The following is a 23,180-nucleotide window of genomic DNA, read 5'->3' as shown; positions in this document are numbered from 1 at the left end:
GTGTGTGCATGTGTGTGCATGCATGTGGTTAAAAAATACCAAACCAAACAAAAAAACCACAGATTTAGCTTCTTAACAAATTTTTAAGTGTATATACAGCATTAACTATAAGCACAATCTTGTACAGCAGATCTCTAGAACGTTTTCATCTTGCATGATTAAAACTCTATACCTGTTGGGGTGCCTGGACACCTCAGTTGGTGGAGTGTCTTACTCTTGATTTTGGCTCGGGTCATGATCCCAGAGTTGTGCAATCGAGCCCCATATTGGGCTCCATGCTGAGCGTGGAGCCTGCTTAAAATTCTCTTTCTCTCTCCCTCTCCTCTACCCTACTCATGCTCACTCTCTCTAAGAAAAATAAATACAAATAAATAAATAAATACCCAGAAGTTGTATTGCTGGATCATATGGTAGCTCTGTTTGTTCCTTTTGTGAGGAACCTGTTTCCTGTTTTCCGTAGCAGCTGCATCATTTTACATTCCTATCAACAGTTTACAAGTGTTCAGATTTCTCTACATTCTCACCAACCTTTCTTTCCTTTTCTTTTTCCTTTTCTATTCTCCCTCCCTTTCTTTTCTTTTTCTTTTTTTCTTTTTATTTCTTTCTGTTTCTCTTTCCTTCTCTTTCTCGCTTTCTCGCTTTCTCTTTCTCTCTTTCGATAATGGCCATCCCAACAGCTGTGAGTTGATATCTCATTGTGGCTTTGATTTGCATTTCCTTGATGCTTAATGGTGTTGAGCATTTTTCATGTATCTGTGGGCCATTTGTACATATTTTTTAGAGAAATATCTATTCAAGTCCTTTGCCCATTTTTTAATCAGGGTGTTTTGGTTTTTTGGAATGTTTTGCTTTTCAGTTATGGGAGTTCCATATGTATTATGGATATTAACCCCTTATCAGATACCTGGCTTACAAATATTTTCTCCCATTCTGTAGTTTGCATTTTCACTCTGTTGATTGTTTTCTTTGCTGTGCGAGAAGTTTTTTAGTTTGATGTAGTCCCACTTGTCTATTTTTGCCTTTGTTGCTTGTTCTTTTTGTGTCATATCCAAGAAATCGTTGCCAAGACCAGTGTTATGAAGTTTTCCTCCAATGTTTTCTTGTAGAAGTTTTACATTTTCAGGTCTTGAGTTTAAGTCTTTAATCCATTTTGAGTTGCTTTTTGTGTATGGTGTAAGATAAGGGTCCAATTTCATTTTTCTGCATGTGGATATCCAGTTTTTCCAGCGCCATTTATTGGAGAGATTATTCTATCCCCATTCAGTAGTCGTCATGCCCTTGTTGAAAATCAGTTGACCATACATGTGTGGGTTTATTTCTGGGCTGTCTGTTCTGTTCCATTGGTCTATATGTTTGTGTTTATGCCACTACTGCCCTATTTTAATTACTATAGCTTTGTAGCATGTTTGAAATCAAGAAATGTGAGGTCTCCAGCTTGGTTCTTTTTTCTCATGATTGTTTTGGATATTCAGGATCCTTTGTGGTTGTTTCATATGACTTTTAGGGTTGTGTTTTTCTATTTTGCAAAACTAAACAAAACAAAAGCCACTGGATTTCTATAAGGATTGCGTTGAATCTGTAGATCACTTTGGCTAGTATGGACACTTTAACAATATAAAGTCTTCCAGTCTATAATATGGACTTTATTTATGTCTTTAGTTTTTAGTATACAAGCCTTCCACCTCATTGGTTAGGTTTATTTCCAACTATTTTATTCTTTTTGATGAGATTGTAATTGAGGTTTTTCTTGATTTTCTTTTTGGATTATTTATTGTTCCAGTATGTAGACACAACTAATTTTTGTATGTTAATTTTATATTCTGCAATGTTGCTGAATTTTTTAATGCTTATAGTTGTCTGTTTTTTGGAGTCTTTAGGGTTTTTTACTTATAAGATCATGTCATCTGCAAACAGAGATAGTTTTACTTGTTCCTTTCCAATTTGGATGCTTTTTATTTCTTTTCCTTATCACTCTGGCAGAAGACATTTAACATGATCCAGGGTAGACAAAGAATCAAAAAAAGGTGAGAATTCTTCTGGACATATCCATTCTTAAATAAGAGCTACTTATTTTAAAGTAATACCAATTACAAAATGGTTCTCCCATGTTTTTCTTTTCTGATGAATATAATTTTAAATTTTTTTATGTTCAGAAAAAGATTTGGTTGGTATTTTGGTTGGTGTATTACATTAATTCAGGGATTAATTCAAGAGACAGTTGCCATCTTTACTATAATAAAGTCTTCTCTTCAAAAGTGAAGTGTCTTTCCATTCTTTAAAAATGTTTATTTATTTTGAGGCCGGTGGGGGGGGCAGATAGAGAATCCCAAGCAGGCTCCAGGCTGGCAACGCTGAGCCTGACACAGGGCTTGAACCCATGAACCGCGAGATCATGGCCTGCGCCAAAATCAGGAGTCAGACGCTTAATTGACCGAGCCACCCAGGCACCCCATCTTTCCATTTGTTTAGATCTTTTATCTCCCAAAATACTTTATTTATGGCCTATACATTTTGATGCTTATCCTTAGATATATAATTTGATTTGATGTATTCTAATTTGTTAATTTAAGCATTTTAAAAAATTGTTTCTGGTTGTTTTTTCAGTTGATTTTTATTTGCTTGCTTTCTGGGAACATATCATATATACTAATAATGAGAATTTTGTATTTTTACTATTTATCCACCTATTTTTTTCTGTTGTGGATTTCAGTTTCTTAGTACTTCTAGAATAATTCATTGACTCATTCATATTCAGTGCCCCTATTATGTGTTAGGAGACACAGTGACTAAGTAGACATATAGTATGTTAGATATGGCAAGTGCTACAGAGAAAACTAAGGGCAGTAATGTACTGTAAGAGCAGTTGTAGAGTTGTGATTGTGGGTTGCTATTTTGTATAGGGGTATCAGAGAAGGTCTCACCTTGAAGGCAACAGATGAGTAGAGCCTTGAAAGAAGTGAGGAAGCAAGCCGTCTGGGTTAAGAGAGCACTTTAGGTAGTCTGAATAGAAGGTGTAAAGGCTGAGAGTCAGGAGCTCATTTATGCTATTCAGGGAAAAAAGCAAGGGAGACAGTGTGGCTGAAGCCGAGTGAAGGGGGAGAATAGTAGGAGAAATAATGTAAAATTACAAATAACAAATCATACTGGGAGATAATAGTAACGAACATTTGTGAAGCCTCGTTCTAAGCATTGAAGTATTCTTTCATCTAATCCTTCCAATAAGAGAATTAGAGGGAGACACTGTTATCTCCATTTTATGAGGAACCTGAATTCAGAAAAAGAATATGAATGAATTTGCCCAAGATCATACAGCCAGAAAGCTGTGAAATCAGGTTTCATAAATCAGTATTTTGATTCCAAAGTACATGTCCCTAATTATGACACTGTGCTAAACATGGTGAGTCCAGTAGCAAAGTATAGATTTGATGTTATAGAAATAAAGGAATTACTTAAGGTTTGAGTTTAAACTATTATAGTTATTATAGTACAGATTTCACGTCCCCTGGAAGTTTCTTAAAGTCAAGGAAAGTATTGCTCATTTCTGGAACTCTACCTATAGTTTCTAAGCACATTCTCACTTGTATCATATTTGCTGCTCAGTGTATGGTGGTTGTTGAATGTATTCTCAAGAAACACCATCTAAAGAGAATAACTGGGGGCACCTGGGTGGCTCAGTCAGTTGAGCATCTGTTGATTTGGGCTTAGGTCATGATCACAGGGTCATGGGGTTGAGCCCTACCTACATCGGGCTCCAGACTGAGCATGGAGCCTGCTTAAGATTCTCTCCCTCTCTCTCTCTGCCCCTCTCCCCCTTAAAAAAAAAAAAAAAAACTACTCATCTTTATCCAACTGTAAAGTGTTAGGTATTTTTACAAACGAGATATCTATATCTATATCTAGATATAGATATAGATATAGATATAGATATATATAAATATATATATATAAAGACATATATTTATATCTATATCTATGTCTATATATATATATAAGATATAGATATAGATATAAGATATCTATATCTATATAAGATATATATATATAATTTCACAAATGTATATATGTACGTGTATGTATGTATATATATACATATATGTGCGTATATGTACATATACACACACACACAAACACCTCATTACAGAGTTCTACACTAGAAGGTAAATTGTATCTATAACAAGTTGAGAAAACTTGTTTTTGAAATCTTAAAAAAATGATAATTAAAAGTATTTTAAATTCTAACTTGCTGTGTTAAATGTTGATAATGCAGAGAATTATTTTATTATAATGACACTTGTCAAGACATTTCTGGAAAACCATCACAACTTATTAGGATTGTGAAGATGTCAAACACTTGGAAGAAAGACATAAAGATGACTGAAGGAAAATAAGAAAACAAAGAAACAAAATAGGATACAGGAAACAAAGTAAGAACACCAAGGGAAATTGAGGATGCCTTGTAAACTTGTGTTTACTTTACAGGGGGCAGAACTAGGGAAATAGAATACACAGTTTACAGATAGACTAAGACTTGGTTCTTTGAAAACACGAACATACTTGTCTCTTGGTTCACTTCCCAATGCAAGATAATCCTTAAATTTTCCTGGTTTGATTTTCAGATAAACTGTGCTTCCGTTTAGTGTGAAGGGACATGTCAACTGCCTTCATATAACGACTTGGATGGAATTAGATCCATAAGCTGTTACACAGACCAAATGACATTGCTACCTCTTAACCAATAGTTCCATTTTTTCCATGTTTTATTTTTTTGCATTTATTTATTTTATTTAATTTAATTTTATTTATTTTTAATATAACTTATTGTCAAATTGGTTTCCATACAACACCCACTGCTCATCCCAGCAGGTGCCCTCCTCAATGCCCATCACCCACTTTCCTCTTTCCCTCACCCCCCATCAACCCTCAAATGGATAAAGAAGATGTGGTTTATATATACAATGGAATACTACTTGGCAATGAGAAAGAATGAAATCTGGCCATTTGTAGCAATGTGGATGGAACTGGAGAGTATTATGCTAAGTGAAATAGTTCCATTTTGACAGTTTCACAATATTTATCTGAACAACAATATTTGTATAATTATATTACTGAATTCTTATTACAGTTTTACAAAAAAGTAAGTAGTTTATTAATTCAAAATGCTTGTGTTAATGTACTTTATAAAACATACACAGTTGACACTAGTGAAAATAACGAGGCATACCAAAAAAGCAGTTAGTTGGATATTTGACTTAAGTACTATTTTGTCAAAGAAAAAGTAAAGAATTTTATGAAATTTTGGAAATACAGTGATTGTTAGTTTGTATCTAAAAGGCAAGGAGGTATTAGGGATTCTGTGTTTTCTTGTAGTTTTCAGGGAAAGACCCACCTCCATGGCATTGAAGTCTCCTTGTTTGTTCTCACACATCTGACTAAATATAGCTGTTTACAGGAAAGCATTGTATACCAAATAGAAATGTCTATAATCTGGTTCATTGTTATCTGTCATTGTATCTGTTCTTTATTAAATGGAAGAACTGAGTCTTTTTTTGTTAAAAAAAAAAAAAAAGTTTGTTAAAACTCTAAAACATTTGTGAAGCACCTACTACAGTTTGGACAACGTTTTTCATAAATGGATGGTAATAATTCTATCAGCTTAGAATAATGTTGACTACTGTAATAACTAAACTAGAACATATGAATGGCTTAACATAATCAAGTTTATGTAATAGTTCAGTGCAGATGTTCAAGTTGTTGGATGACTTTCTTCCTTTTAGTGACTCAGGGACCCAGACTTCTTGCAGTTCCTGGGGCCTCACAGTGTCATGTAGTTTGCTGATAGGGAAATAAATCGTGCAACAAGGACACATTACTTTTGCTCAGTTTCCATTGGCAAGAACTAGTCCTTAGGCGCATCAGTGTTCACTGTGAAGGAAGTGTCATCTTTGACTAGATGATTGTCTCTCACCAGTAACTTCTACACTGCGGAAGGAGTACACAGATTGAGAATGGCTAGCCAGCTCTGCCACAGTAATAATGTTGATAGTAATAATGTGTTAATTTCCTGTGGCTGCTGTAACAACTTACTACCAAATTGACGGCTTGAAAAGCACACCTTTTTCTCTTAGAGTTCTGGAATTCTGAAATCCAGAGTGTGTTTCACTGGGTCAAGAGCCAAGTGTCAACAGGGCTGCACTCTCTCTGGAGACCTTAAGGGAGAATCTCTTTGCTTGCCTTTTCCAGCTTCTAGAGCCATATTCCTTGCACTCCTTAATTCTTGGCCTCTTCCTTCATCTTCAAACCATAGCAACTTGCTTCTTGGCCTTCTTATAGTCAAGTCTCCCTCTTCTTCCCTCTTACAAGGACACTTGTGATTCCATTTAGATGATCCAGAGAATTCAGGGTAATTTCCCCATCTCAAGATCCTTAATTTCATCACACTTGTAAAAACCCTTTTGCCGTATACGGTCATATTGACAAGTTTTAGGGATTAGAACCCTTCTAGGGCCATTATTCAGCCTCCTGCAAATAGTTAACATTTATTGAACACACTGTGCGTCATGTTTATGTAGAGAAATTTTCATGTCTTAGTTTCTGTTTTTCTGCCTGTTTATTCATGATCCGGTCTACTTACAGGTTTGCCTGTTTTTCTGTTATGGTTTTCTTTTCTTTTCTTTTCTTCTCTTCTCTTCTCTTTTCTTTTCTTTTCTTTTCTTTTCTTTTCTTTTCTTTTCTTTTCTTTTCTTCTCCCTTCTCCCTTCTCCCTTCTCCCTTCTCCCTTCTCCCTTCTCCCTTCTCCCTTCTCCCTTCTCCCTTCTCCCTTCTCCCTTTTCCCTTTTCCCTTTTCCTTGTCTTTTCTTTCTCTGCCATTTTTTGGAAAATATATTCCTTACTTCAGTGTCTAAAAATTTTACATAAAATCCTAGACTCTCAGAATTGGAAAGAATCTGTAGAAATTGTCTGGTATAACCATCCCAGTCTACAGTATCCAATTAAGTGTGCTAGGATTTGGGATGGGGGTGCCTGTTAATTTATTATTTGAAATATAGTTCTCTGGAGCTTTGATGAAAGCGCTTTAAATCTACTGTAGGGCTTCTTTGGATTACTGCTGCATTAAACTCTGTTTTCTTTTTTTTCCTACCCAAATCACCCTTTTTCAGTTACCTTTAAAAATCGAATTGTGCATTTTTTTTACTCCCCCCCCCCCCCCCCCCCCGCAAAATGTTGAATTTAACTCAGCCATTCTCCTAAGCACATAGAAATGACTTGATAAGAAAAAAGGAAGCATTTTGGGTTAACACCAGTTTCTGGGAAAGAGGGTAGTTGAAGACTTAAAGCCATTCACAGGTTTTTGTAAAATACGAGAGTAGCAAATAAGCAATTAATTATATAAAACATGGTAATAACTGGTTGAAATTAAACCAAAAGCAGCATTCTTGATTTAGTGTCAGCTTGTAGAGGAATTATGTGGTATTACAGATTCATTCAGGCAACAGTTCTATTGATCACATATTAGTTGCTATGGATACAAAGATGACTAAGACATAATCTTGTTCCAGAGGATGTGATATTCTAGTGAGAACGTAGACATGCACTGATGCAGTGTCATAAGGGCTATGATATGTGCAAAGATCACCATAGAAGATGTGATACAGTTGTGAGTAACAGAAACCACAACTCAGGGTAGCTTAAACAATACAAACAGGGAATTTATTGATCACGTGCAGGTATATCTGAAGCTTACAGAGTCAGATGAGGCTAGCTGCGGTGGCTCAGGCAAGCCTTCTTCCTTCCCCTGTTTTCCTGTTTCTCCTCAATGCTTTCTACAGATCAACTTTATTCTAAAGCTATCTCCCTTTGAGGTTGTAGAATGACTACCACCAGAACAACAGCTGTTATCCTCTGACCATCAAACTAGATCAACTTTGATCTCGTGTAAGCCCTTCACTGCTTTGGGGAAATGCGTAATTGAGAGGCAGGTGAAAAAGCAAAATTTAGAACTTTCAAAGTATTTAATATGTGCCCGAAATTTGGTATTAGTTTTATTTGGCTTTATTATTTCTAATTAGATTTTTAATTTATTGTTGCAAATTGGATTTTTCTTAATATGATGAATATCAGGAATTCTTGATGGGGAATAAAGTCAGAAGAGAATCCTAGTTCAGTGATTTTCTTCTGAAAATTTGGAAGCATAAAAGTTTTCTGTTCTCCCTTTGGAGATCTTTGATTTTGTATTTACTTCATTGCAGAAATTAAGAATCTGACATACTGCCTTTTGTCTTTTATTTCTTCCCTTGTAACTGGGACAGTAGAGTGGGTTTTGACATTGGGTTCAAATGGTTCATGGCTAGGCTACTTCAAGTCTCAATTAGGTTTACAGTAGGAAACTGCCAAGGCAAGAAATGTCAGGGCTTGCCATAATGACCTCATACTTACAGTTTGAGCTGTAATTTAGGGAATCTGTTTCTTACTTTGCCACTAATATACATTGAAAATGAGGCTGTTCATAGTATATAAAGCTTTTAAAAACTCAAAGTAGTGCAAAGCTACTTTCATGTAGATGTAAGGACTACCATTTGTTCCTTCTACCTGGTCCCTGGTTCACCACATTTGCATTCACTGCAGTTCTCTTTCTGTCACAAGTGTTCATTCAGGAGCCATACCATGCAACACTGCTATAGGATTGCCAGATCTTATTTTGGAGAATTTGGGCAAGAAGGGAGTAGAAGGAGATTATTTGCTAATAGTCTGACCAGGCTAAATACAATTCCATTCTGCATCCGAATATGGCTGGAACAAGGCAGTTGAATATAGGAGAAGCCTGTGTATGTGGGCCATCTGGTAACCCAGTGCTGCTAGAGGGTGGCTCTCTCAGCCAAGAGCCTGTGGAGGTATATTTGACACTCTTGGTGCATAAGGGTTCCTGCCCTAACTTAAAAAGAACTACTTCCTTGTGCTATCATTATAGTAAATGTTATTTGGTAATAAAGGAAAAAAGCTGTGTATGTTTTCTAGTGAATTATATGATGATTATGTCCAGTGTGTAATAGTAATAATAACAAATGTTTATATAGCACTTACTCTGTACCAGGCACCATTCTAAGCATTTTACGCAAATTAGCCCATTTAATTTTTCCAACAGTCTTAGGACAAATTATTACTATTTTTATCCCCATTTTGCAGAGGAAGAAATTGGCACAGGTCAAGTAACTTGCTCAAATTAACACAGCTTAGTAAGGGACAGAGTTAGTATTTGAATCTAGATAGTCTGGGACCTGAGTTCACACTTTTAATCACTGTACTTTTTGTTAACTAAAGACTGAAAGTGTAATTAAATATAACATCAGTAACATTATTATGTTTTGAAACAAATTGACATTTTGAAACTTACCTACTAAATATTCGACATGCTTGTTTTTTATTCTAGGAGAAGATTTTGCAGTTGTACAGCAAGAAATTATTATGATGAAAGACTGTAAACACCCAAATATTGTTGCTTATTTTGGAAGCTATCTCAGGTACATTTTTGTTTCCCATCACCTAATACATTTAACAAAATAAAGTTAGCTCTAATAGCATGCTTTGTAGTTTTCTTCATGCTTTGAAGATAGGATATTTTTGTGTGAATGAAATTTTTATTTCTGACCTGTTTATGTTCATTCTGTAATCAATATCATAGTCTGATTTGTCTCTTGTACTCTTGGGAATTCTGGATGTGGTTTCAGTGAAGAAACTTGCAAGTAAAAATGAACTTTTATGGTTAATCTTTGCGTGGTAGACCAGAGATCTAAATATGCCATTCTGTTGCCCCTTACTCACAGACTTGGGTATATTTAGAAAGTCAGGAGCATCTCTAACTGCTAGGTTTTTATTAGAAACTTTTTCTTTCTTTTATGCTTCTAGCTCAGGGTATTGCATCATCCCTTCCCTTCATTTTGTCCAAAGGACTAGGAACTATAATTATTTCACTAACTTCTTATTTTCCCAGGTTGTAAAGTAAACTTACACTGTGAGTTGCAGTCTCTTGCTTTGGTCTGGCAGGACCACGCTGGGTTCCCCAGGTCATAGTCCATAGGGGTTGACCTCAAGGTCAAATACTGTTTTTCCATTTACTTCTCTGTGCAGTTGTGAGCTGAACTCTGTGACTGACTTGTTTTTAAGGTTCCTTCCAAAAGGAGGATTGACGAATGTTCTCTTCCTTATGTATTAAAAAACCCTTAATGTTTTATTCTGGTGGATGTACTGTGGGATATATAAGGAAGTAGCTTATCCCAGCTTCCATTGTCATATGACCCAGGTATTAAAAAAAACACTTCTCTCCTGATGTAGGCACAGCATATGGAAAAGACAGGGCAGTTCTGCCCCCTCTTTCCAGCTTGCGAAAAGCCAACCAAACCAGCTCTTCTTGATTCTAACCACTCTTGAACAGTTTTGATTGCCCCATCTTCATTAAGGTTGAAGAGTAGGTTTAGTGGAGACGTTAGTTTATGTAGGGACAGATACTACGACCAGGTCAATGACTATTATATATTTTGAATGAGTTCTATAACAGCCAATTTAAAACCACTTTAATGGTAAGTGGTTCAAATAATACCTAACACAATTTCTGGTTCAGTTTTTATTTTATGGACAGACCCAACACAGACAATTACTGTATCAGGTCAAAGAAACAATCTCTTAAAACTCAGTTAAGTTTGTGATAAAAATAATTGATTGCTGCTAATACGTTAAAATCATCACTTCAGGACAATTCGTTTTATTACTGTTGTTGCTCCTAACAAAATGACCTACTTATCCTCAATTGGGAGAAGCATCACAAAATACTTTCCCCCCAAGGGCAAACAGGTCTTTGGTCTAAGAGTTTTTCTCAAACATGGTCTGAGTCGTCAGGAACTATGGGACCATTCAAAGGCTAACCTATTATTCTGGGATAGCCCCATCCATTTATATGGCACCTTGGTCTTTCTGCCATCAAGACAATAGCATCTTTGGTGGTTAAGAGTTCTGGAGTGAGATCGTTTGGATTGGTTGAGTCCTGACTCCATCATTTATTAACTGTGTGCCTCACAGCAAATTACTTAACTACTCTGAGCCTCCATTTCCTCATCTATAAAATAGGAATAATAATAATAGATACAAGATGTGATAGCTACAAGGATAATGAGTAAACACATGTAGTGTTTCCAACAGTGATTAAAATAAAATAAATGCTCCATAAACATTAACTCCTATTAACTACTACTATTGCTGCTGTTACTATTACTATTTCTTAACTATTTTTAAGTGTTATCATGTTAGTGCCTCATTTGATCTTTTCAGCAACACTGTTACCAGTATTTCTCTATGGTAGATACTATTTCCATTTTACAAATAAGATGCTTGAGAGAGTTCAACATCAAGTAATTAGTTTACAGTCCAATTTCAAGTTATTGACAGTAAGGTTCTACGTTCTTTCTGTAATATTGTGTTCATAGATCACATGACTTTTGACTTAGCCCTTTTGCCTCCTTGCCAAAAGAGCTGACCAAATAAACTTCCACCCCCACTCCCTCAGGTCCCTCCCATTGCCCCCCAAAAATCCTAACACTAAACTGGACATTTGACTGTGTTACTTAGGCAAGAGTCTTCCCACACAGGTTAGGCAGCAAAACATTTGTTCTTGTTACCCCCAAAAGGTGAATTACTTATGAGTTTGTATCCAGTTTTGTTTATAAATCTTGGCTTTGGCTTGCAGCAAAATAGTGCAACTCTTTAGTAACATGTCCATTAACCTTCACTTTTAGACGTACAGGAGAGAGCCAGTTAGATTATGCTTAACAAAAATTGTATTTACTTTAAAATTTTAGGAAATGTGTATTCTGACTATATGTTGAATATCTTTTCTTTTTTAATTTTATTTATTTATTTCGAGAGAGAGTGTGGGGGGTGGGGGTGGTCAGAGAGAGAGAATCCCAAGTAGGGTCCATGCTGTCCGTGCAGAGACCCAGGGCTCTATCTCCGGAACAGTGAGATAATGGCCTGAGCCCAAATCAAGAGTTGGACGCTTAACTGACTGAGCCACCCAGGCTCATGTTTTGTGTATAGCTAGATGAAATTTTTAAAGGGGTTCTTTGCATCCAAATATAAGAATACAAAGAGCAAACTTGCCCCAAAACCAAAGTAAAACAGACAACATTAGAGTCGTTTTTTTCAGTAGAGCTACCTGTGTTAGTGGAGTTGTATGATCTAATATAAGAAACACTGGTTTAAGTAGATGATTTTATTCTGTAGCTGGCATAGCTGATGAAAGTGATAGAAAAGCAAATGTAGTATAACATAGAACAGCAATTAATCTTCTCTTTCTCTGCCTCTTTTTTTCTATAGAGATTTTTCCCTTCTTCCCTAATTAAAGTCCAGACTCAGTCAAATTTGGAGTGTGAAATACTAATGATTAGACTTGCAGGATGTTAGAGCTGGAAGGGACTAAGAGATCTTGTCACTAGTCCCACTCTTTTTACTGATGAGAAAGTGGGGTGCTGGATCAGTGACTTCGTTAGGTCACCAACTACTCATTGTTGGTGGTGGACTTAAACCAGATACCAGGTATGTACAGGTACCTGGTTGGCTATCTTTTTGGTATTCTATAGTACTCAGCCTAGGAAGGCCAGATTTAGTCTTAAAGGGAACATGGTTTCTTGGATTTCTTCTCATTATTGAATGATTTTACAAAAGGCAGGGAGCTTATTTTTTAAAACTTGATACGGGGCGCCTGGGTGGCTCAGTCAGTTAAGCCTCCGACTTCAGCTCAGGTCACGATCTCACGCTCCGTGAGTTCGAGCCCCGTGTCGGGCTCTGGGCTGATGGCTCAGAGCCTGGAGCCTGCTTCCAATTCTGTGTCTCCCTCTCTCTCTCTGCCCCTCCCCCGTTCATGCTCTGTCTCAAAAATAAATGAACGTTAAAAAAAAAAAAAAAAAAAAAAAAAACTTGATACAAACCCCCTAAAATGCGTACTGTTCTTAGCAACTTTCTTCCTTGTATTTTATTGCCATTATAGCCTATTACAACAAATTTAGACCAAAATAATGAGGAAATTGAGCTAATGTGGTTTTACCATTAGTAAATTTCCCCTTCAGGGAATCAGCCTTATCCTATGAATTTACTGAATAGATGACCAGCATGTAATTAAGTTCAGAAGCCTGTTTTGTAACAGGGTAGCCATCCTCATTTCCTGAAGAAATACAGAAACGGAGCTGCTAAAAAACAGAGTATCTTATGTTATTCTTAATAGGACATTCTCTGTTCCTCTCTTCAATATCATTAAAAGTCTATGTTTATTAAGTACTTAAGTACATATACTGTACAATGAGAACTGGATGGACAAAACTTCTCTCTGAAGTTTAAAAAAGTAAATAGTCCTGATTTGGTGTAGATTTTTATTTGTATATTTGTGTGTGTTCCTAAAACAACAGAGTTAAGTAATCATGGACCTATTCTTTAATCCTAGTAGAGCTTAACTATTGCTTCTTTTAAGTAAATAATGACTCTTTAGGTTCCTTCTAAGCATTCCTAGCCCAGCATATCCTTTCATAATATATTTAAAAAATTGAGATACTTCTCTCCAGTTTAAACTCTTAAAGTTGAGGTTGAAAAACAGCAAATGCTCCTCAAAAAATAAGCCAATAGTTGGGGCGCCTGGGTGGCGCAGTCGGTTAAGCGTCCGACTTCAGCTCAGGTCACGATCTCGCGGTCCGTGAGTTCGAGCCCCGCGTCAGGCTCTGGGCTGATGGCTCGGAGCCTGGAGCCTGTTTCCGATTCTGTGTCTCCCTCTCTCTCTGCCCCTCCCCCGTTCATGCTCTGTCTCTCTCTGTCCCAAAAATAAATAAAAAACGTTGAAAAAAAAAATTAAAAAAAAAAATAAGCCAATAGATTAGATCCATACAGTAAAAAATACTAATTTGGATCAGAGATTTTAAACCTTTGAAATCAAGAATACTAGTTTCAATGAGCATAATTTATCACATAATAATAACATATTTGTAAGTCACCACCATTAACAAAGTGTTTTTACATTTCTTTGGATGTATAGAGTGCTGTATTGGGTTCTAGATATGTAAAGACAGATAAAACATAATCCTTGCCTTTAAGGAGTTTATAATCTAATAGAAGAAATACTCATGAGCAAATAATTGCAACATAGTATGCTAGGTACAATAATAATTTCCACATAAGACGCAAAGTGTAAAGACGGTAGAAAATCTGATTTTGTCAGAGTAAGGGAATCAGAGAAAGCTGTGTGAATGATATGATTCCTAAATGTTGGGTGTTAAAGTGTTAGTAGGCATTTACTGTAGCATCTAATGTGTGGAGAAAATTATAACTTCTGGCAAAGGAAGTGCATGCGTGAAAATACCATGAACTACTCAGGAGGCAACTAATAGTTTCATACTAGAGCTTAAAGGGTAAGTGTGTAGTTGCAGTAGGTAAGGCCATGGAGATTTGGCAAACAAAGGCATCTTTTATCCCTTAATTAGGACCTGTAGGTATTGAGCATACTTGTTAAAGGTTTGAACACAGAGTACAGAGTAGTGTATGTGTGGCGGATGGACCTGGTGTGTGGGGGATTGAGACAGTGAGGATGTTCGTTTTATTACAGTGTGAATGTCGTAACCCAGGAAGGAGATGTTTGTCCCTTGAGTTATATCGAAACTGGAAGAAATTTTTTTCTAGAGCTAGAGGTGTGACTGGGGAGGGAACTTAATAACTGGAAATGCTTTTTTGAATGCTCACACTATGGAAATAAAGATTATCGTTAAGTTCATTTTAATTTGTACCTAGCTACCCTCTTTTTTAAAAAAAGGAAACTTTTAATTTTGGAATGTATTAGATTTACATAAAAGTTGCAAAGATAGTACGAAGAGTTCTGTCAGTATTCCCTATTGCTAACATCTTACATAATCATGGTACATTCTTCAAAACTAAGAAATCAACATTGGTACCATACTATTAGCCAAACTAAGGTACTTGCTATTAATTTCACCAGTTTTCCACTAATGTTCCTATTTTGTTTTTAGTTTTCTAGTTATACTGATACAAACATTTGTTTCCTTCAAGTGCAACCAGATTAGTAGTAACAGCGGTTACTTCACATGCTGGCTAGGGTAGTTAGCAATGTCCTGGCCTCTACTAGATGCCAGTAACACCTTCCCAGTTAGGACAACCCGAAATGTCTTTGATAAGCCAAATATGCCTTTGGGGACAAAATCACCCCCATTGAGAACCACTGCTTTAGGAAGAAAATTTGGTGGAACTCTCTTATGAGATGCCTCCTTATACCAGAATTGCTAGGGTGTTTTCTAGGAACATTAGTTCTGAGGGATGCTAGTACATGATTTGAAAACAAGGGGTCTATGGAAAAAATAATTTGGGGAAGTAGTGAACTAAACAAAATTAAAGAAGTTTTCTTTCTTTTTCCTCTTCCCTCTCTCCTCTGCTTTTTTTAAAATCCCATTCTTCCTCCTACCCTTTTTCCACTTCCTAACTTCCTCCATCCCCATTCTTCCTTTCTTCCGTCTCTTCCTTCTCCTCTCTCCACCTGTTCCTCCTTCCCTTCTCCCAGCTACCCCTGCCTCACTGCATGATTTCTTAGAGCCTTTAACATATCCGTGGCATTGTTAATTTCCAAGAGAAGACTATAGTATGTGACATTCCTAAAACTGGTTTCACTGCACATTGATTTTTTTTTTTATGGGAAGCATACTTCACATAGGATTGCTGTCTGCTCACCCATTCTTTGGAAATTAGTAGGTTGAACTGGGGTTGTTAGGTATAACTATAGAGAAATAGGTCAGCTTGTATCCCCGAATGCAAAACTACCCCTCATTGTTAAAGGGGAAGTAGATAGATGAATTACCTATAACTTTTTGGAATGCAATAAATTTTGTCTGTTTCAAAATGCACCAAAATATTTTAAATTCAGTTCACATTAAATAAAGTTATCCTATATTAAACAACTAGCAGTTTATCAAACTTTTTATTTTTCACATTGAAAGTTATGATTAGGAGTTGAATTATTTTGCTGAATATACTGGAGTAGTTACTGGGAAATGTTTTGTTCAGCAGGATAACCCACAGTTAAGTACAGGGATCAGCCGACTGCAGTATCGGGGCATGGCCAGCTGTCCCATCCCAGGGAGAATGATTTGGTATGCCAGTTTCTAGCAGACATTCTAGAGCTGTGGATTCTTGGTGATCTTGCTCACATTTTCTTTTACTTTTTCAATTATGTTATATTTGGGCAAAATATATAAATCCACAATGTTTAATCGGTTTTAAGTCAGTGATGTGTTACAAAGTGTGGGAAGATTGGGGTGCCTTGGGTGGCTAGTCATTTAAGCACCCATCTTCGGCTCAGGTCATGATCTGGCAGTTTGTGAGTTCAAGCCCTGCTTTGGGCTCTGTGCTGACAGCTCAGAGCCTGGAGCCTGCTTCAGATTCTGGGTCTCTCTCTCTCTCTCTCTCTCCCTTCCCAGCTCCTGTTCTGTACCTCACTTCCCTTTCCCTCTCCCTCTCTCTCTCTCAAAAATAAAGATTAAAAAAAAATTTTTTTAAAGTATGTTTTAGAAATTGTAAGATTTTTAGCTCAGTGAAATAATTATTAGAATGTTAATTCCTATATATATGCCCTAGTAAACATTGAACTAGAAGATTAAAATTTCCCTCCCTTTACTTATTTTTCTATTCCTTATAGAAAGAAAACTTTACAGAATAAGAGAAAAGAATTACAAGAAAATTTATAGTGATACCTTGAGTATTTACCTTGGTGGTTAATTGTTTCAATTCAGATATCTAGGGACAAAGATTTTAGTAGCTATTGGCCTGCATGAAATGGGCCAAGTGAGTCAGGTTCTTTCCTATTAGGCAGATGGCTTGGTAAATGACCAAAAAAGTAGATGCAGATTTGTCTTCGCAAGAGGGGCATTCATGGAACAGATGGAAGTACTTTTTCTAAAAGATTCTGAACATTCAACCTTTCTGATAATACCAGACTTAACTAAATATATTTTAGACATCTTAAAAAGTAAAGTATATATATAGTATATATAGTTTTTAAATCATTATTTATTTTCCTTTGTAAGTTTGGAAAGTAATTTTACGTAGAATGACTAGAAAATTTGTTTTAAGCAGGATTGGGAAGGGGGATAGACCAGCGTCAAATAGAGGATGGTGTAATACTGAAATATGTAAGAAAGTGGAGAACTAATTTCTTTTGTCCCTTTTCTCTACCGAGGAGAATTGTTTTCCAATTGGAGAGGGTAGGAAAATCATTATGAAGAAGGGATTGAAGCAGGAGTTAGATGAGGAGATAATTGTAGAGCAACTAGATACTTTAAATGAATCTGAGCTTTGAGACTTATATAAAAATCATATCTAATTACAGTGAAAAGTTATCAGATGGGATTGTTATCCACTATCAGTGAGTGTCTTTTGACAGATAGAAGAGGTACCAAAAGATTAGTGGTCAGCAATGACCAATTTGCAAAGGAAAGGAAAAGGAAATTTCTGGAAAATTGTTAACCTTGTTGTCCATCATCAGCCCCAGCAAACCTCTAGAATAAATTATTAATCAGATAATTAGTGAACATTCATAAGAAAGAAGTGGTGATTACCGTGACTTTAGTAAGAAGTCATCAGTCCCATCTCTCTCTCTTTTTTAAATGTTTATTTTGAGAGAGAGTATGAGCAGGGGAGGGGCAGAGAGGGAGGACAGAGGATCTGAAGCAGGTTCCAAGCTGACAGCACAGAGCGCAATGTGGGGCTCAGACTCACAAACCATGAGATCACGACCTGAGCTGAAGTCTGATGCTTAACCAACTGAGCCACCCAGGTGCCCCTCTTTTTTTTCCCCCCCTTAAAAAAGAAAATGCCAATTTTATGTGTTTATAGCGTCACTGAGTTCCAGGAGCAACTTAAGGTGACTTACAAAAATAGACTACAAGATGAATTATAACAAAAGGAATAGAAAATTGCTTACATTTATTGGGCTTATATTCTGGGCCCTTTTCTAAGCAGTTTACATGTTACTTTATTCTGAGCAGACCCAGAACAACCATTCACCCAGTTTTTCTAAGATATGTCAGAACCCCTGCTACTTGTCCTGTAAATGCTTGTGTCAAGTATTTTACATGAAAGATTCATTTAGGACAGATGTGAAAATATTTTAGAGCAGTGGTTCCCAAACATTTTGCTATTAGAACCCCTTTTATTTTACACTCTGAAAACTTACTGAGTACCACAAAGAGCTTTTGTTTATGTGAGATTTAACAAATAAGGACAAAGTCCTATGCATAGTTTTAATGAACCAGATAAACAAATGTGAAGCTGGAGAATCATCTGACTCCTTTTTAACATGAAAAAGATCCAGAGGCTTTAGTTAACTTCAAACTGAAAATCAGAGGTTTTAGAGCAGTTGCTAAGAACCTGAAGATAGCCTTTAGCCCAGTTAATAGAAATATAAGTGTTCAAATAAAGGAGATAATTGTTGATTCTCAAGGGTAATTAGACTTCTCCCTGTGTAGCAATCACCAGCCATAAATGCCTTCATCCTTTTGGATAAGACATCCATCTGCCAGCCCCGGGCATGTGTTCTGAGAATTAGTAAAACCAGACCACTGGGCAGCTAGCTCATACTTTACCATGCCTCAGTTTCATTGGTCTGTGGACCACCTGTGAATTTTAGATACTAGAGTGACTTCAGATTTCTTCTTCCGGTCCTCACTATGTCAGCTTTGCCTCTAAAATCATGGTATTTTTTTCACTGTGTACTGATGTTCATGCTCGGATCCTTGTGTTCCCTGTTACATGCTGCATGGTGCATCGTACTCAACCAAGTCCACTCTCCTTTGTAGGTCTGGTTAATTTCTCACCACCACCATGTGTGATCTATGATAACAACTCCACTTTTTTAATGTTTATTTATTTTAGAGACAGAGAGACAGGGCACGGGTGGGGTCAGGGCAGAGAGAGAGGGGGAGACAGAATCTGAAACAAGCTCCAGGCTCTGAGCTGTCAGCACAGAGCCCAACACAGGGCTGAAACCTACGAACCATGAGATTGTGACCTGAGCTGAAGTCAGACACTCAACCAGCTGAGCCACCCAGGCGCCCCGGCAACTCCACTTTTTATGCAACACTTAGAATAGTACTTGATTCTGGATGCTACATTTTAAAAGACACTGACAAAGTAGAGACCATCCAGATGAAGGTAACTGAACTGAGGAGTTTATAAACCAAGCATTGTTTTAGTGTCACCCCACCTATTCTAGCTTCCTTTCCTGCCATTGTCTCTTCAGGTAGTCTGCGTTTGATTCACATTAAATTACCCATAGTCTTTCTTTCAAATTTTCATTCTCTGAGCAGGCCCCTTCCCTGTCTCTCGGTGATGAATTCCTACTTTAACTTCAAGACACAACAAATGATATCTCCTCCCTAAAATTTCCCTTGACTTTCCTAGATATTCTTACCTCTGGGTTCTCACAGAATGTTATTCATGCCTGGATTGTGTACTTAATCAAATTACAGTCTAATCCAGGGATCAGCACACCTTTTCTGCAAAGAACCATATGGTAGATATTTTAGGCTTTGTCTGTTTCTCTGTCACAGCTACTCAATTACGCTGCTTTAGTACAAAAGTAGCCATAAGTGAGTGTCACTGTGTTTCAATCAAACTTTATGTGGACACTAAAATTTGAACTTTGTATAATTGTCATGTGTCAAGAAAAATTCTTCTTTTGATTTTTGCCCCCAACCATTAAAAAATATAAAAACCGAAGCAGTAAAGAGTATCCAATGGAAAAAAGACAGTCTCTTCAGCAAATGGTACTCAAAAGAACTGGACAGCGACATGCCGAAGAATAAAACTAGACCACTTTCTTACCCGTAACACAAAAATTAATTCAAAATGGATGAAAGACCTAAATGTGAGACAAGAAACCATCAAAATCCTACAGGAGAAAACAGGCAGCAACCTCTTTGACTTCGGCCATAGCAACTTCTTACTTGACATGTCTCCAGAGGCAAGGGAAATAAAAGCAAAAATGAACTATTGGGACCTCATCAAGATAAAAAGCTTCTGCACAGCATAGAAAACAGCCAACAAAACTAAAAGGCAACCAACAGAATGGGAGAAGATATTTGCAAATGACATATCCTATAAAGGGTTAGTATCCAAAATCTATAAAGAACTTAGCAAACTCAACACCCAAAAAACCAAATAATCCAATGAGGAAATGGGCAAAATTCAGGAATTGACACTTTTCCAAAGAGGACATCCAGGCGGCTAACAGATACATGAAAAGATGCTCAACATCACTCATCAGCAGGGAAATACAAATCAAAATCACAATGAGATACCACCTCACAGTTGTCAGAATGGCTAACATTAACAACTCAGGCAACATCAGATGTTGGCGAGGATGAGGAGAAAGGGAAACCCTTTTGCACTGTTGGTGGAAATGCAAACTGGTGCAGCCATTCTGGAAAACAGTGTGGAGGTTCCTCAAAAAATTAAAAGTAGAACTACCCTACGACCCAGCATTGCACCAATAGATATTTATCCAAAGGCTACAAAAATGCCTATTTGAAGGAGCACATGCACCCCAATGTTTATGGCAGTGCTGTCAACAGTAGCCAAAGTATGGAAAGAGGCCAAATGTCCATTGGCTGATGAATGGATAAAGAAGATGTGTGTGTGTACACGCACGCACACACACACACACACACACACACACACACACGCACACACACAGGAATATTACTTGGCCATCAAAAATGAAATCTTGCCATTTGCAACAGCATGGATGGAAGTAGAGTGTATTATGCTAAGCGAAATAAGTCATGGGAAGACAAATACATGATTTCACTCATGTGGAATTTGAGAAACTTAACAGATGAACATAGGGGAAGGGGAGGAAAAATAAGATAAAAACGGAGAGGGAGGCAAACCATAGGAGACTCTTAAATACAGAGAACAAACTGAGGGTTGCTGGAGGAGAGGTGGGTGGGGGATGGGTTAAATGGGTGATGGGCATTAAAGAGGGCGTATGTTGGGATGAGTACTGGGTGTCTGTCATATGTAAGAGATGAATCACTGGTTTCTACTCCTGAAGCTAAGACTGTGCTGTATGTTAACTAACTTGAATTTAAATTAAAACACGCACATATATATACACACATATATTCATATACATACATATAGATGTGTGTGTATACACATAAACCATTCTTAGTTCCTGGGCTGTACAAATCAGACAGTAGGCTAGATTCGGCCCACTGGCCAGAGTTGCTGACTCTTGATCTAATCAATTTGTTTATTTTTTTCAGTCACTCTTGTATTCATTCATTTATGAAATACTCATTTGCTGGCTCTTCTAAGCACTGTGAATGCAGTGGGGAGAGAGACAGACGTGTTAAAGTAGAATCTTCTGTGTTCAACTGAGCTTGCTGGGTTCAGAGACTTTCTATTCCATCTCTGCCCCCTGAGAATAGTATATTTCCTGGTACATTTTGAGATGAAGTTGTGAATGATTGAACAAGGAATAAGCTATTAAATCTTTGCTAATTATTTCTCTTGTGACTGTGATTATGATATCTTAATTGAGTGTGAGAGGGAAATGCTATGTAAAGACAGGTAAGTGATAAATTTTAACAGATTGTTTTGGAAAGACCTTTGTTTACTAGATGTGATGGTAAAATTTGCATTTTGTCTGTTTTGTTGATGATAGCACTATTAATGTGATATGCTTTGAGATGTATTGCCATTCTGTGATGAATCTTCTACATAGTTTTTGGTCTGAACATTTTAATTAACATTTAACTTCTATAATACTGTCTTGGGGTAGGTAGGTAAACTGGGAGGGGGAGGGAAAGTTTTTAACTAGAGGGAATTTCGTTTGGATGTGTCTGACATTTTTATATCCTACAAATGGTCTATTTTAAGGGTTAAAACCTTGGATTGAGTTATAACAACACATTACATTAATTCTTTTACTCACAGAGATTAACTAGCTTTTTTTCTTAGCACGTTGAATTTATGTGGTTTTTCAAGGTTATAGCATACAACCTTAAAATACTTGTTACCTCAATCATTTTCATCATGAAAATGTGATACATGTTTATATTCTCTTTATAGGCGAGATAAACTTTGGATATGCATGGAGTTTTGTGGAGGTGGTTCTTTACAGGATATTTATCATGGTAAGACAAAAGTTATGTTTTATAGAGATTAAGTAGAGTTTCTTAAAATATAGTTATTATATTAAAGCATTAATGTTTTCAGGAGAGAAAACTAATGTTTTATTAGTATTTAGATATGTAAAAGAATGTAAGATATATATGGATGAAAGGAGCATTTGCTTTATAAGTTACAAAATTATATGCAGTTGAATTCGTTGCTATTTCTAAAGAAGACATATTATATATAGTTTCAGGGGGCCTGGGTGGTTCAGTTGGTTAAGTATCCGACTCTGGATTTCGGCTTAGGCCATGATCTCATAGTTTGTGGGATCGAGCCCTGCATGGGGCTCTGCACTGACAGTGTGGAGCCTGCTTGGAATGCTCTCTCTCCCTCGCTCAGCCACTCCCCTGCTCATGCTATCTCTCTCTCTCTCTCTCTCTCTCTCTCTCTCTCTCAAAATAAATAAACAAAATTTCAAACTCAAGCTTGTAAAAAAACATAAAAAAGGCCTTGATGGTTAACGCTAAGCCAAAAGAATATCTAGTTAATACACGCGTGGTATTAATACAAAGATCATTGATTTGCTCTTGTGTATTCAAGAAGCATCAATTAAATTGTTTACTTTTTAAAAATACTAGATTCTGGGGTATTAAAAATTATTAAAACTTTTTGGGGTGCCTTCGTGGCTCGGTTGGTTAAGCGTCCGACTTCAGCTCAGGTCATGATCTCACTGTTGGTGAGTTTGAGCCCCGTGTCAGGCTTTGTGCTAACAGCTCGGAACCTGGAGCCTCCTTTGGATTCTGTGTCTCCCTCTCTCTCTGCACCTCCCGCATTCACATTCTGTCTCTGTCTCTCAGAAATAAATAAACATTAATAAAAATGTTTAAAAATTATTAAAACTTTTTTATTGAGATTTCAGTGGAGTATGTAAGAAAGACTTGTAAAGTAAAATAACAGCGTTTACTGTCTTTTCT

At 36.8% G+C, this 23,180-nt stretch overlaps 1 protein-coding gene across 6 annotated transcripts in view; it reads left to right on the top strand.

Moving 5' to 3' along the window:
- MAP4K3 (mitogen-activated protein kinase kinase kinase kinase 3) overlaps positions 1–23,180 on the top strand; it is a 209,717-nt gene that overhangs the window by 97,314 nt on the left and 89,223 nt on the right. For 5 of the 6 annotated variants that reach the window (XR_013554758.2, XR_013554757.2, XR_009615898.3 and 2 more), the window contains exons 3-4: positions 9,425–9,515; positions 22,162–22,226. Coding sequence is in view for 3 of the 6 variants with exons in the window: in XM_060653129.3 (XP_060509112.1) it covers positions 9,425–9,515; positions 22,162–22,226 (156 nt within the window). In the remaining 3 variants the exon portion in view is untranslated. The remainder of the gene's footprint in view (positions 1–9,424; positions 9,516–22,161; positions 22,227–23,180) is intronic. The other variant, XM_078444778.2, reaches the window with a different exon arrangement.

Source organism: Panthera onca, chromosome A3, assembly GCF_046562875.1.
Source record: "Panthera onca isolate mPanOnc1 chromosome A3, mPanOnc1 haplotype 2, whole genome shotgun sequence".
Classification (NCBI taxonomy): domain Eukaryota; kingdom Metazoa; phylum Chordata; class Mammalia; order Carnivora; family Felidae; genus Panthera; species Panthera onca.
Note: the sequence above shows the minus strand (reverse complement) of the source record. Positions and strands in the feature narration are given on the sequence as shown.